Source organism: Alternaria ethzedia (genome assembly GCF_023757985.1).
Source record: "Alternaria ethzedia strain BMP 0044 chromosome Unknown scaffold_44, whole genome shotgun sequence".
NCBI lineage: Eukaryota > Fungi > Ascomycota > Dothideomycetes > Pleosporales > Pleosporaceae > Alternaria > Alternaria ethzedia.
In genome coordinates, this window is record NW_026056237.1 from 38098 (window position 1) to 52311 (window position 14214).

Here is a 14214-nt window from a genome sequence, read left to right on the forward strand (position 1 = left end):
CAAAAGGAGATCCAACGGACGTGCGTGGTCCAGCAGGAAAACGGTCGTCCGTCTCTGAACTGGCCAGAGAAAAAAGTGGATTAATGATGCGTGCGGGTGAGGAAGGCTCAACCAAAAAGCAAACTTGAGGACGAGTGCCGACCAAGCCAAGGACAATGCAGCTTGCGTCGAGGCATCTGCATCATCTAAAAGTACTCTGTATATCGGAAAGCAAACAAGAATGAGAGGCACAGCATATGGGGGCGGAAAGGCCATGTGTATGCGGCCTGGTTACCCACACCGAGGTACGCCGCACAACGCATCGCCCCTAAAGCACCGAGAACTCCCTAACCGTAGCAGCTTCCTGCAGAGCTAGGCCAGGGTTCGTTTATCGAAGTACCTCAGGGTGTTGGATTCGAAGACTTATGCATAAGGTCTGCAGTGTCAAGAGGCGCAGTTCAGTGCCAGTCAGCCTCGCGAACACCAAATCGCAACGTGATTGGCACCGTCACACGTGGGCCGGCCCCCGCATAGTGGAAGGTAGCTTTAGTAAAAACACAAAGTTCACGTGGGTCAATAGGAGAGTGACTAGGTGCAGAAGACACTTGGCGTTGGTCTATGCAATCTATCCGTACGACAGGTTGTCGCACATGTATGGTACATCTGGTCTGAGACTCTGCTGATCGCCCCCAAATGGTAACGAAGTATGGTACAGGGCCGTTTGGCACCGATCTGGTGATCTGTCTATAGCTTGGGTTTGGGCTGTTCTTGCTTGAGCATAGCTTCGGCAACAAGACGTCGCTGGATCTTTCCTGTTGCAGTCTTCGGCCTATAAGTGCGCAGTCAGTGCATGATCCATTTGTAGTGTTATCGTTGACGTACATGATATCGGTGAAGAAAATCTGCAGTTTGTTAGACTTTGCTCCACATATGCGGGTTTGATTGGGTATCTGCATACCTTCTTCGGCAGCTTGAATTTGGCAACGCGATCCGTCAACCATGTCTTCAGTTCTCCCGCAGTCAGGGCATGGCCCTCCTTGACCACGATCGCAAGACCAACGTCTTGGCCGTACATCTCATCTTCAATCGCGAAGCTGACAGCTTCAGATACAGCGGGATGCTGCGCAATCACGTTGTCGAGCTCAATAGGACTGATTTTTTCACCACCCTTGTTGATCAGCTCCTTGATGCGGCCGGTAATGATAACATATCCCTCAGCATCCAGCTTGCCCTGGTCTCCAGTGCGGAAAAAGCCACCCTGGGTGAAGGATGAAGCATTGGCAGCTGGGTTGTTGAGGTATCCCTTGGTAACGTTTTCACCACGAATGCAAATTTCAGCTTCTTTTCCTTGCGGCACCTCTTTGCCAGCTTCGTCGAGGATCTTGACTTCGACACCCTGACCAAGCCCCACACTGCCAGGCTTACGCTGGTTCGGGGGGAGGGGATTACTGGTCATCTGATGGGCCGCCTCAGTCATGGCGTATGCCTCCAATACCGGAGCACCGAACGCCTTCTCGAGTTCGTGGAATGTTTTGGGCGAGAGTGGACTGGAGCAGGATCGGATGAAGCGGATGTTGGGCATGGGGCTTGGGAGAGGGCTCTTGAGCAAGATCTGATGAATCGTCGGAACAGCCGTGTACCAGTTTGCCTTGTGTTCATTGAAGTCTTTCCAGAAGTCCGAGGCGGAGAACTTGGGCGGCACAATGACTGAGCCTCCTGAAGCCAGTGGCGCGAGGAAGCCAGCAAGCAGGCCGTGGACGTGGAAGAGAGGCATAACCAGCATGGTACGATCCTTGGGCGACAGCTCGTAGGTTGCTTGGATGTTCTTCATCGTCCGCAGCAAGTTACGGTGCGTCAGAGGCACAGCCTTGGGGCGTCCAGTGGTACCGCTCGTGTGCAGCACAAGAGCGACATCGTCTGGCTGCGCGGACTGGACGGACGCGGTCTTACCCGCAAGCTTTCCAGCCTCTTTGACGTCCAGGACGACCTCGCTGCCATTGTAGTAGCATTCTGCGATGGCGGCATTGTATTTCCGTGCTGCGCGGACAGCTGCCGCATCTTGCGCGAATGCACCCTTTGGTACCAATGCAATCGCTGAGCTCAGGTCGTCGATGTAGAATTCGAATTCGGACTGTTTGTAGGCCGGGTTGAGGGGCGCTGCGATGGCCCTCTGCCACGAGGCAGCGATGAAGGACACGATGAACTCGTACGTGTTGGGTAGCGCGATGGACACAGCGGCCTCGGCAGAAACGCCGACCTTTGCCAGCTGCTGTTGGAAAGCCTTGACATCGGCAGCAAGCTTCTTGTACGAGACAGTCAGGGCAGGGCTACCGGGCACGATGACGGCGGTCGAGCTTGAGTCCTTGGAGAAGGCGTGTTCGAGAGTGGTTGGGGCCATGGCGATGGATTACTAGATAGGAGATCTGATGGTCGCGATTAGAGGAACACTGCTATGCGCGGGCTTCCTGGGCGATGGTACCTTTATGCTTCTATGACGCGCAATGAAATCTACAATTGATAAGAAACACCAGAGCCTGCTCAGATGTATTCGGAGATGTGGAAATGACTTATCACGGATAAGGATTTGGATGACAGCATGGTAACAGGCGTTCCTGCATGCCCGCGCGATGCGGCTAACCCTTAGCGTGGAGGGCGCGCCGAACGCCGGCACGCGGGCTGGGGTGCTTGGCGGCAGTTGACATCGCGCCTGCCGCACCACCACCCTCACAACCAACACACTGCCGTAGTCGAATCTCACCGTCGCCGCCTCATTGTTCAATCTTGCATCCGCAAGACAGCTGCTAATCTCTGCATTCTTAGACCTGTAGCTCAGCACGCCGCCGCTCACGAGTGACGTGCGCCAGTCGCATTTGCCATTGTTCAGCGCCGCACTTGCGCGTATATCGATTTCAACATGGCCGACCAGCCGCCGCAGAAGGCGCAAGGCCTGCCGAACCCATATGGTCTTCCCAACCCCTACGCCCAGAAAGGCCTTCCGAATCCGTATGCCGCGGCCACCATCTCTGCTGCGCCTGTCAAGTACACAGAGGAACAGGCCAAGGCCGAGCAGCTGAAGAAACCTGGTATCTAACTGAACTGCTCCACACTATTGCCTTGAACTACGACTCATTTGATTGTCTAGCTTTCCATAATCCTCACCAAATCAAGCGTCCCCAGGCCAAGAAGGCTGTCCCAACTGTCAAGAGGGCCACCATGCCTGTGGCTGCCCCGCTCTCTTCGTCAGTTCCTGGACCCGCCAATCCTCAGCAGCATGGCATCGACTACTACCGAAGCACCGCAGAGGACGATGCTTCCATTCTGGAAGAGCGCAGGATGCGCGCGTATGAGGAGAAGCAGAAGAAGAAGGAGCAGAAGAAGTTCACCAAGATGTACGGACTTCATGAGCCTCTGGCCGCTCATAAGCCCGACAAGCCGTCCAACTTGCTAGCTTACAAGGCGCAAGGTGGTTACCGACGCAAGAAGGAAGGCTTCACTGCCTTCTTGCGTGGAGCTGCCGCTCAGCATAAGTCTCGCGATGGCAGTGAGGAAGCCAGTGGCACCCCGTCGGCGTCTTCGTCTAGCTCAACCCCTGCTTCAGTTGCGACCAAGCCTTCATTCGCTCCACCTGCATACTACGACGACAAGTCTGCGGCACCCTCGTCCGACCCTTCAGGAGAAGATGCTTATGCCCGCCGCATGCGTCTGTCGCAGCAGCAGTCTGATGCCGTGCCTCCGCCACCTCCGTCGGTCACAGATGACTATGTACCTCCGCCTCCTCCCCCGCCAGCTGGTTCACCACCAGCCCCGCCGGGCTATCAGGGTGCTACCATCTCTGCGCCTCCAGTCCGATACGCGGCCGCCACTATATCTGCGCCTCCAGTCCGGTATGAGCGTCCTGACGTACAGATGGAAGATGCAGACAACGAGCCCGCCCATGACGAACGCCCCGCCAAACGCGCCAAGATCAGCAAAGCCGAAGCCATGATGAATAAGATGGGTTACAAGAAGGGCCAAGGTCTCGGAAAGAACAACGATGGTGTCGTTACCCATCTGGAAGTCAAGAAGCGCAGGGCCCCTCAGGGCGCAGGCAATCTCGACGCCAACGGCAGAGTCCAGTCTCAACAGGTCTGGGATGTCAGTGGCGGTATGCGTATTCAGAAAGACGAGCCTAGCAAATTCGGCGACAAGTCAAGTGTCGTGGTCACATGGGGTTGCGTCGACGGTGTTGACTGGGACGCCAACGCCGAGCGCAACGACGGTGGCATCCGACAAGACATGGGCGAGGCATTCGGCAAAAAGGTAAGGCTTAAGATGTGGTCGTCAACATGCATATGCTAACAGAGTCCAGTTCGGTGGCGATGTCGAGCGTATCCAACTGGACGAGAGCAACAAGGATGGCGTAGTCTACATCCAGTTCAACTCCCCGATGGCCGCCCTCAACGCCGTGAACCGCTTCGACGAAGGATGGGAGTTCAGAGGCAGGAAGATCCGCGCCCAGTACTACGACGAGCGCAAGTTCCACTCTGGCATCTACGACTACTAGAAGCCACCGCTCTGATCAGTGTCGGCCTGTCGAATTCGCGCGTCCTAGTAGTTAGCCTTCGAAGAATCGTTGGAGTATTCCACTTTATGCTTGGTGTGATGGACAAGAATTACGGCAGGGAGGATATGAGAGGTTGGAGCATGTGGGATCGCTGGTATGGATCTGGATACGCTTGAGGGGCAGATGTGTATGACTATATGGATCGGGGATGGGTCTCATGCTCGTCTCTTCAAGAGATTAGAGCTTTGCGCATCCTCTTGGTCGCTCTACAAGGAGCATAATCCTGAGATATGCCCAGCCTCTGCTTATGGTATATCACCATGGAATATGAAGCCCGTAACTCACAACACAAGCTTTGCAAACATGTGGTGTTTAGATTCCCATACTCGGAACTTGAAAAGCATATATGATGATAAAACCTCGCAAGGCAGCAAACGGGATATCGTTATCGTATCGTCTAAAAAGAGCTACGCCGCAGTCTCTGCACTCCTACTCGTACAGAAGTATAACATGTTCCCCCATCTAATATCAGACTCCAAGATTCGCCCGCAACTAACCCATGTCTCTAATGCGAGGTACGCCCGACTCCAAGGTATATATGCTCTTCGTCCACTTCTCAATCACTCTTCACTCGCGCCGTCTCTCCAGCGCTAGCTAAGCATTCCCAGGCTTCTCATCCGTATCGATATGCCAGACAACGTAGTTGGGCAATCCATATACGCCGTAGCCTGCTCGCTTGGCCATCTTGGCAAAGCCTTCTGTCTCGGCTTGGTTTTCGAAGGGGTAGCAAGGGAAGTTTACGCCGGAGCGGTGGACGTCTGCTTTAACGATGATGTTTACGCCGCCGATGCCGTCGAGGGGTATTTCTTCGTCTTTGTCGGCGCGCCAGTCGCCCATTGTGGCCATGTACTTGCGGTTCGTGGGGTATTGCTTGTAACCTGTGGGTGTGAGCTGATGTCGAGGGAGGAAATGTGGAGGGCAGGGAAAGTACCTTCTGCGAGGACAATGTCTTTGTCGAGGGTAGAGGCAAGTTTGAGGCCTTCGGGAGATTCTTGCCAGGAGTTGTAATCGACTGAGTCTTGTTAGTGGTAATCGGAACTGAGTGGGGTGAAGACTTACAGCGCCCTTCGATGTCGACCATCTTGCCATTCTCCTCCTTGTACCTGTGGAACCAGATGTCTGTCTGCTGTTAGTGTGAATTTTTAGGGACTACATCTGCAAGACGTACTAGGAACGAGAACATCCCGATCATGCGCCACGAAATCCTCGATGATCTTGGAGGGGCTGTCGACGATATCTACGTCCCTCCAGTATACCCAGCTGTGCTCCGGCTTCAATGCAGTGTAGAGTAGGTAGTTCCTGGCCTTGCCCAGCGCCTTTCTCCGTGGACCTTGTGCCTCAAAACTGTGTCTGTCCTCTACACTCTGCGAGAGTGTGACACCGAAATCTTTCTCAACAATCATGGTCGACCTGAAAGCTACTTCAGGGTTATTTTGAACTCTCTCCAATTCCTTTGCCAATGCTGCCATGGTATCGTCTGTTGTGTCGCCGACCAGAAACGCCAGATCGATCAGCTCGTGGGGATACGTGAGTGACGTGAGAAGGTCGAAGTGTTTCGCGAGATAGTACGAGGCATCGCGGAGCGGAGTGAGGATCAGAACACGCTCCTTGTTCTTGGCTGCGTCAATGGTCGAAGCGACGCCGTTGAGATCGACGTGCTGGATTTCGGTGGCGTTGACCTCTATTGGTTTGTGGTGGTTGAATATCACGGGGGTGTTTAAGTGCGCGTGCCAGTCTTCGTTCTCGTTCGCGGTCATGTGCATTGGAGGTTTCGAGGGGCCGAAGCAGTAGAACCTGGGACAGTATGATTAGCGATTGCTCCATGTAACACATTGGGAGACCTGACATACCTCTGCATCTCCCCAGCTGCTGACCCCATGGACCGCCATAGCAGCACAATTGCTGTAACCAGACCAATGGAGATGAGGAAGCGTGGGTTCCGTACTGTGCTTATGACCTGTCTTGATGGTGGCAGCCGGGCTTTGGCAGCCTTCCACGAGTATCCTTTTCCCGCAAGCATGTTGAGTCGGTAGGATCCCGCGTGTTCCTTCTCCACCTCTTCCCCTCTGGCCTGTGATATGCGTATCGATGAGCTACGCGCTCGGACGCTATCGGTATTGCTGGTTTCCCTCTGTGAATGAAGCGGCGGCGATTGCGACTGTGGCCTCTCCAGTTTGGCGGTTGAGAGCGCCCGGGCGCGCGACGTTTGGGGTGTGGACTAAATGTTGCTGGTGACGTCGCAGCGAGGTCGGGGGGAAGCAGCGGCGGAAGCGACAGACGGTAATGACTAGTGAAAGCAGGGTCCTGACTTGCTGCACAGTGGGACACACGAGGGAAGCTGCGAAAGGGGTGAACGACAGGCGCAATTGCGTTGCAGAAGCAATTCGTTCAGTACAGATTACCGTTGAGCGCGACGAGCATGCGAATGACGCTAAGTGCAGATCAATCGCGATAGTGCCGCTGATGACGACGCCTCGGAAATATGATAGACGGTAATTCTCTCATAATTCACCGGAGACCACAACGAAATGCCAATGTTACATGTTTGGCCTAGAACGTTGCTCAATATACTTGTTCCGTAGCGATTGGGCCCTGCGTGCGTACCTTCCATTTTCCTGGGTAACCGCACGTGAAAGCATGTGCTGGGAACACCAAACCGGCGGCGCCCCCGGCTCCTAACAAAGAAGCTGCGTGGTACAGAATGTCGTGCATGGGACATGTCTGCGATATGTACGAGAGAAGCTCACTCGTTTACCCACATCATCTGTTATACGAACTTAGTGACTGCGGCCCGCACTTTAGAGCCCGCTCTCCGTCTTACCACCCATAACTGAAGGGATGCCTGAACTAGGTATTCGAGACATGAAAGCCTCGTCTTAGGTATTCAAGAGCCGAAAGAGAGTTCAGGTATAAACGACAATGCGGTATGGAATATTCTACTTGGAATGCATGGACGTGGTTGCAGGTGCGCTGCCAACTAGCGGCGCAAGACAGTCTCAGAACGTATGGAATCAAGTTATGCGGGAGGATGGATTGAGCTGAGCTCCTGTACCACATTCGACAGAAGCCCCTAGCTGTTCTTCGAGCGCTTGCCCTTGCACTTGTCAGTTAATTTTGGCAACACTATGACATGATCGATGTCCGTCGCGTCAATAAGGTCAAAGCTCATGCGCCAATACCCACCACTGTTGGCGTTTCATCCTCCTTTTGAGAAACACTGTGAAGGCTTGATGAGACGACATGGACAGACATGACACATTTGAAAGCTCCGTTCGGCGAAAAGCAAAGTTCAAGTCATAGGCGGTGAAGCTCGCAAAGGCCTCAATGCGTGACGTAGGATTTCCAGACAAGCACATGCTAATTTCAACACATCACAAGAAAACGCAGAGCAGATTTAAGAAAGACTGTATGCCACTATCCCAAATAAAGCAACTCCTCCTGCAATTCTGCACACCGTGTCGCGGGGCAGACATATATGTACTGCGAATTAACAGGCTGCTCGACCCTCGTAGCCAAATGATACATTCAATTGTTACATGCTGAACCATGAAACCGTCCCCGATGCCCCTTCAGTCCTCAAATGCTGAACTCCTGCGTCAGCGCCTGTTCGCTTGATGCTATACGCTATCAAAGAAAGTCAGGTGGGGGTAGTCTATGCAATTATGATGGAACGCCAGCGTCATAAGCTTTTTAGAGAAGGAGAACAGCGGCCATGGCGGCGAGGCCAAGGGCACCGTTGACAGCGCTGAGAGTGGTGGCAGCGCCGGTCTTGTCGTCACCGTCACCCTGCTTGGTACCCTTGTGGCCCTCACCAGCGGGGTCGATGAGCTTGCCCTCGCACCTGTAGCCACCCTCGATGAGCTTCTTGTCCTTGAGGGGCTTGTAGGTCTTGCAGGTCTCGGTGACGTTGTCAGTGGACTGGAGGTTGAAGGCACCGGAGACGCTGTTGAGCTTGGGGGTGGTAACGCTGGCAGGTGTTAGCAAGGCATGTTGTACAGCGAATATGGAGCAAACTTACTCAGTGAAGTTACCGCTCATGTCGAAAGCTCCGCCAATGCTCTTAAGGACAGGGTAGCCATCGATCTCGATAAGCTTGGAGTTGTTGGCGATCTGAAGGTTGCCGGAGATCTTGGTGAGCGCTGGGAAAGAGACGTTGGACAGGTTCTCGTTGGCGACAAGGGCAACAGCCTCGCCGACGGAAGTAAGGTTGGGAGCGGAGAAGGACTCGAAACCGTTGTTGTAGAGACCGAGGGAGCCGTTCAGGCGCTCGAGGGAGGGAACTGAGACGGAACCGCAGAAACGGAAGGTCAGGTTGCTAGCCCAGATAAGGTTGGGCAGCTCGACCTTGACGGCCTCGTTGTTGTCGGCGAGAGTCAGCGACGTGGAGACGTTGCCGAGCTGCATGGAGATCTCATCTATGTAACCGTTGTTTGCGATGAAGACAGTGTCGACCTCCTCAATGTTGATACCCTTGAGGGAGCGGAGAGCGGTGTTCTGGATGTCGACCTTGTTGGCCTTGGTGACCTCGCCAGTGAAGCCAATCTCCTGAAGAGCGGGCAGGGCGTTCCACTTGATGGAGTCGATGGCCTTGAGCTTGGGGAAGTTGACGGCGTTGAGACGGGTCAAGTCGTTGAGCATCATCTCTCCGTCGAGCTCCTCGAGGTCGCTGGCACTGATCTGCTTAAGCTCGGTCGCGGTGTCGGCAATCAAGTCACCCTTGATCTTCTTGACGCCGGGGAAGGAGATGTCGTCGGTGGTACCAGTCGCAATGGCGATGTTACCGGAGAAGGTTGAGCAGGAAGCGATGGCGCTGGCGTCACCGGCATTCTGGATGGTGGTAGTGGCGGAGACACTGCAGGCAGCTGGGGTGTTGTCAGTCAATGTTGACGTGGTCTGGTGTTAGAGAGCCTACCGTACGCGCCGCTGGCAGCAGCCAGGGCCGGGAGGGCGATCTTCATCATGGAAGGCATTTTGTGTAGTGCAAGTGGTGTGGTAACTGGGAGGAAAAGTCAGCGGGCGCGTCCATGAGGTGAGGCGACTGAGAAATGTGGACTGGCAACACGGACCTGGGATATTAAGACTGCTCGTTCCGGTTTCAGTTGTGCGGGTGCTGCGGGCTAGTTGTCGAGCGTGGAAAGATGCTGGAGCGAGGGGAAGAATTAACAAGTAAAGCAGGCAGTATTAAATAGAGTAGTCCCAGAGACGCGATCAAGAAGGCGCGGTCGTCGGTAGCGAGTGTGGGTGAAGACTGAGAGAGAAAGGGCAGGAGGGCATTCTAATGGGAGCAGGCGCGAGAAAAGGGGAGCGCGGTGGTGCCAGTCCGGGCAGCCGCTAATAACGCTAGTGAGGCCGGGTGGAGATCATAGGCGGCCAGAGCGTGCCCACCATCATCGATCAAGCAAGCAAGCCAGAGTGAATGTTGCAAGCGGGCCTGGGGCCACGCACTGGTTGCTGGTGCAGATGGTTTCGCCGCCTGCGCGCGACGACACCGCCAGCAGTGCCGTGGATGCTGCACGCTCGTGGCTACCCGCATCGTGTTGCCATGACTGCACCACGGCCGCCGTACCGAGCGCGCGGACGGAGTGGTTTGACAGGCGAGGGCTACCACAGCTCTGCATCCATTATCCATGATGCCTCCTCGCCGCCCGTCGCCCGTCGCCTGCCACCGCACGCTGCTTGTCGCTCTTAGCTTCACGTGCCGAGCACGCTGCTCCCAATTTCAAGCTCTGAACCCTCTGCCCTGATAAGCACCTTGCAGCATCCGCAAACAGCAGCCTCTCATGCGTGAGCCTCAACAACAGGGGTGGCGTCTGGATCGCCGCTCTGTCGCCCTAGGAGACGGCCATCCGCTACTGTGCCCGCACCATTCCGCTGCTCCCCAACGTCTCCATCCGTCGTCGACGGACCTGTTAGTTTTGCTGGTAACCGCTCACTACGCGGCAATGCGGCACCTTCGCTCCATGCCCGCCCATCCAGAGTCTTCTTTTGCCACTGTCTGGCCGACACGAAACACAACAAGCACCGTGGATTATTACGCGGCCTTTTACTATATCCGCCACCCCTGTCCAATGGTTTCAATGCGGTTACACCCATGATGGGCCAAATCCGAGTTGGGTATAGCGCAGCCGTTGCAATCTCATGAGATGCGAACCCCAACAGCGGTTATAATTACACCACGACCTTGCGCGCTGGAGCTCCATTGCTGCTTTCGGCCATGTGCACTCGCCTCTCCTTTATATCCATTTCGCTCCAACATCTGCATTGCGCCTCATTTCGTTATTGAGCTCTCCAGACGGCTGTTGCGATGAACCATCTCGCTTATCGTCCACCCCAAGCGACAGCCTCACCTTCGATCCTTCCTGCCAAGCTTATTGCTTGACGCGCATTGATTGACCTCTCATTTCCAGCCTGGGGCTCCAGAGGTCCACATGCGCCGCACGCACAACGTCGTGTTTCCTGCCATGACGTCGGCAGTTACAATTGTTTCAGTCTCGTATTTTTTCTAGAATGGCCCACCACCTCCCACAACGAAGAAACTTAACAGTCGCGTTGCCGTGCAGACGAACACATGAGTAACCGTGGATGGATTTATAAGGTAGTTTAGAATTGTGAAACGATGTATCATCCTTTGAGAGCTAGGTATTCGAGTCTTCCATCGATGGGCTGAAGTCTATATATTAGTCCACTTTGCCGCCCTCACGATGCCCGCGGTCGATGTCGTTTCGTTGAGCTTACTTTTTACATACAAGGAGCGAGCGCTGCAACCTCCTCATTCGCGCCGCTTTTCGCTTCCGACCTCATCTTGCGGCTGTACTGAAATAAGCCTTTCTGGCCGATTAGTGGGTCCGTCTCTGATCCCTCCACAATTCGCGACTTCGAACATCATGGGCATTTGCGACATTGTAGATCAGTAACATTTCGCTTACGAAGGGAATACGAAGTCGAGTAGAAGGACGTGTTTGACCTGGTTCCTTTGTTTACGCATTTATGGGGTCTTATTGACAGTTCTCGCATACAAACTTCGCGCCACTCTTCTAGTGAACCAAATATCTCGCTGGGTCATCAGCAGAGGCTGCTCATGATTCGGTCCTATCACATCACTTCAATTTACTACAACATATTTCTCGACCTGCCTACATGCGAATCTCTCGCGGGGCATCATTGCCCACATGGAAGGGCACGGCGTACCATACACTTGGCACTTTCTGTCTCGATACTGCGGTTCTTCAGCATTTCATCCCGTATATACACAGCAACAACAGTTTGTAAACATTCATGGCGAGAGCAAGCCACAAGCTTTTGTATACCAATACAGTACCCAATGTCGAGCGTTGATATACAATACACCTGGCCCATCCACGATGGATGTACGTCGTAGTCTACCGTCCCCGACCCACATTGCATCTCCACCAAACAGATCATCGACTCCACCACAACACATAGGCCTCATGCTGTACATGCGTATCTCACTGCAAGGACCAATGCTCGTCCATGGGAAGGTTGACCTCCGACTATCAAGTCTTTTGCAAAACATTAACGTCCACATCGGCAACTCGCCACATATACCACATAAAGAGTGACCTAGTAGCGGAGGACATGATTAGTTTACTCGTCGTTGGAAGGTCATGTTCAAGGTCAACGTACCTGTAAGGCGAGAACTTGGAGGCCATGTCGAGCATTTCCTGCTCCGTCATGTATCTGCATGGCATACGTCAGTACATGTTACATTGATGCGAGAAGACATCATGAATAATACATACTTCCACTTCCCACCTTTACTCTTCAGTTTATTCACATCGCGGCCCGCGTACACGGCCATACCCCGTCTGCAAATACATCAGTCATGTTCTCGCCAAAGAAGTACACGCTCGTCTCTCAAGCGTTCAGACTCAACTTACTGTACACCCAAATCTCCAGTCGCGAAAACATCCATCCTCTTCAACCCAAAGCAAGCAAACATCTCCACGCTCCATCGTCCCAAGCCCCTCACCGCTACGAGCTTCTCGATAAGTTCTTCGTCGCTGGCACTGACCAGCATCTCGGCTGAGAGTTCGCCAGAAGCGAATTTCTCGGCTAGGCCGTAGATGTACTCGGCCTTGCGCTGTGAGAGACCTGCTGTACGCAGCGTTGCGATGTCTTTGGTGAGGACCTGGGTGGGCGTTGGAAAGGACGGGTGGGTGTCTGGGAAGAGGGCGGTGAACTTTGCGCGTATGGATGAGGCGGCTTGGCCTGATACCTGTGAGGGATGGTTAGTTCTGCATGCTCATTCTAAAGCCTTCTTTGTATATGACTTGCGACGATGGGCTCCAAACATCATCTACCAGCTTACTCAGGTCACTGTCCACATACCTGCTGTCCAATAATCCCCTTCCCCAGCGCCTCAAACGGCCTCACCACCTCCCTCAGCCCCTCGGGACTAAAAATCCCACATTGATGCCCTCGCACCACCTTCTCAAGTTTCGGATCCGTCTTGATGAGAAAGTCCTCTGCTTCTTTCAACAGATTATCGATATCGGTGCTCGCGGCTGGAATGGCACCAACATCTGGTGGAACAAGTTCCTTTGCTTTCCTTTTCTTGGCTGGAGAAGGGTCGGTGGGTTTCGCGGGGGAGGATGCGTAGGCTTGCACCACGTGCGATCCATTGGGCGTGGCTAGGTGGGCGTTTGTTGTGTGGGGCTCTGCTGGACGGGTGGTCGGATCTGAAGGCGAAAATGCGGGGGCTGAAGAGAAGATACTGGCACCCGCAGGTGTGGGTGTGAAAGGGGGTTGTTTGAGTGGTGATTCTGATGACGCTGCTGATTTTGATGCTGTTTTACGCTTCTTGGGAAGTGGTGTCGCAGGGAGGGATGAAGATAGATCTGCTGAGTCTACAGATTTGTCTCCGTTGGTTTTACCATCCACAGTGATCTTATTCTTCGTCTTGCCTGGTGCAGATGTTGCTGTGGTTTTGCGCTTCTTCGTGGGTACACTCGCCTTGCTAACTTTCTCATACTTTGCAATACCGTTCTGAACTTTGGAATCCAATGGAACTTGAGTACTACTACTGGCGACGCGAGCGGAGCGTCTCAAAGACATGGTGTGAGGGTTGTACAGGTGGTCGAACGTTCTGGTGAATGGGATAGTCTGACGTCATAGCGTTAGGATTCGAGACGGCTGCGAGACTGCGACAACGTACTTTTTGCTTCAAGACTCTTATTGCAATCATGAAAACGGGTCAATGAGAGAGTGTGTTGTTAGTTGCGCAAGTGGGGAGCTTGACGCGATGCGCGGGAAGCTACCTACGTATTCTTGAGCTGACGCCTGGGCACATGACAGCGTGGCGCTGACATATCTAGAACCCTGACATTGCGCATTCCTCGGATGCGACATGATCGGCATATCACTCGCTCCATATTGAAGCATGGCGAGGTGCAAAAAGGCTTACTCGCGCAATGCACAGCATTCTGAGGATTCGCATACGATCTTGTGTTCAAACATTTGTTTGTAATAACCAAGAACGTAATAAAAGCTTGGGGTCCCTGCAGTTGCTATCCCATTTCAAGAGCAAATGCTATAACGTACTGCAAGTTCGGCATTTGCATGCAGAAATGGTACTAATTTCTTGAATCTGAGATAGTTGTTCAAGTGAATTT

General features: G+C 53.7%; 5 protein-coding genes across 5 annotated transcripts; 1 reads left to right on the forward strand and 4 right to left on the reverse strand.

Annotated features, from left to right (window-relative positions):
• Positions 1–723: 723 nt before the first annotated feature.
• J4E87_010173 (uncharacterized protein) lies at positions 724–2377 on the reverse strand (the record flags this gene model as incomplete). Its single annotated transcript, XM_049381747.1, has 3 exons — positions 724–808; positions 862–881; positions 938–2377. 3 exons carry the CDS (start codon positions 2375–2377, stop codon positions 724–726), a joined length of 1545 nt encoding a protein of 514 aa, XP_049228454.1.
• A 516-nt stretch (positions 2378–2893) lies between these two features.
• J4E87_010174 (uncharacterized protein) lies at positions 2894–4522 on the forward strand (the record flags this gene model as incomplete). Its single annotated transcript, XM_049381748.1, has 3 exons — positions 2894–3062; positions 3122–4278; positions 4328–4522. The coding sequence occupies 3 exons, from the start codon at positions 2894–2896 to the stop codon at positions 4520–4522; spliced, it is 1521 nt and encodes a 506-aa protein (XP_049228455.1).
• Positions 4523–5176: 654 nt separating this feature from the next.
• On the reverse strand, positions 5177–6440 carry J4E87_010175 (uncharacterized protein; the record flags this gene model as incomplete). The annotated part of the gene is made up of 5 exons (XM_049381749.1): positions 5177–5460; positions 5514–5594; positions 5642–5701; positions 5751–6376; positions 6433–6440. 5 exons carry the CDS (start codon positions 6438–6440, stop codon positions 5177–5179), a joined length of 1059 nt encoding a protein of 352 aa, XP_049228456.1.
• Positions 6441–8272: 1832 nt separating this feature from the next.
• On the reverse strand, positions 8273–9552 carry J4E87_010176 (uncharacterized protein; the record flags this gene model as incomplete). Its single annotated transcript, XM_049381750.1, has 3 exons — positions 8273–8549; positions 8601–9444; positions 9495–9552. 3 exons carry the CDS (start codon positions 9550–9552, stop codon positions 8273–8275), a joined length of 1179 nt encoding a protein of 392 aa, XP_049228457.1.
• A 2544-nt stretch (positions 9553–12096) lies between these two features.
• On the reverse strand, positions 12097–13657 carry J4E87_010177 (uncharacterized protein; the record flags this gene model as incomplete). Its single annotated transcript, XM_049381751.1, has 5 exons — positions 12097–12163; positions 12227–12280; positions 12343–12408; positions 12481–12818; positions 12932–13657. The coding sequence occupies 5 exons, from the start codon at positions 13655–13657 to the stop codon at positions 12097–12099; spliced, it is 1251 nt and encodes a 416-aa protein (XP_049228458.1).
• Between the last annotated feature and the right edge of the window lie 557 nt (positions 13658–14214).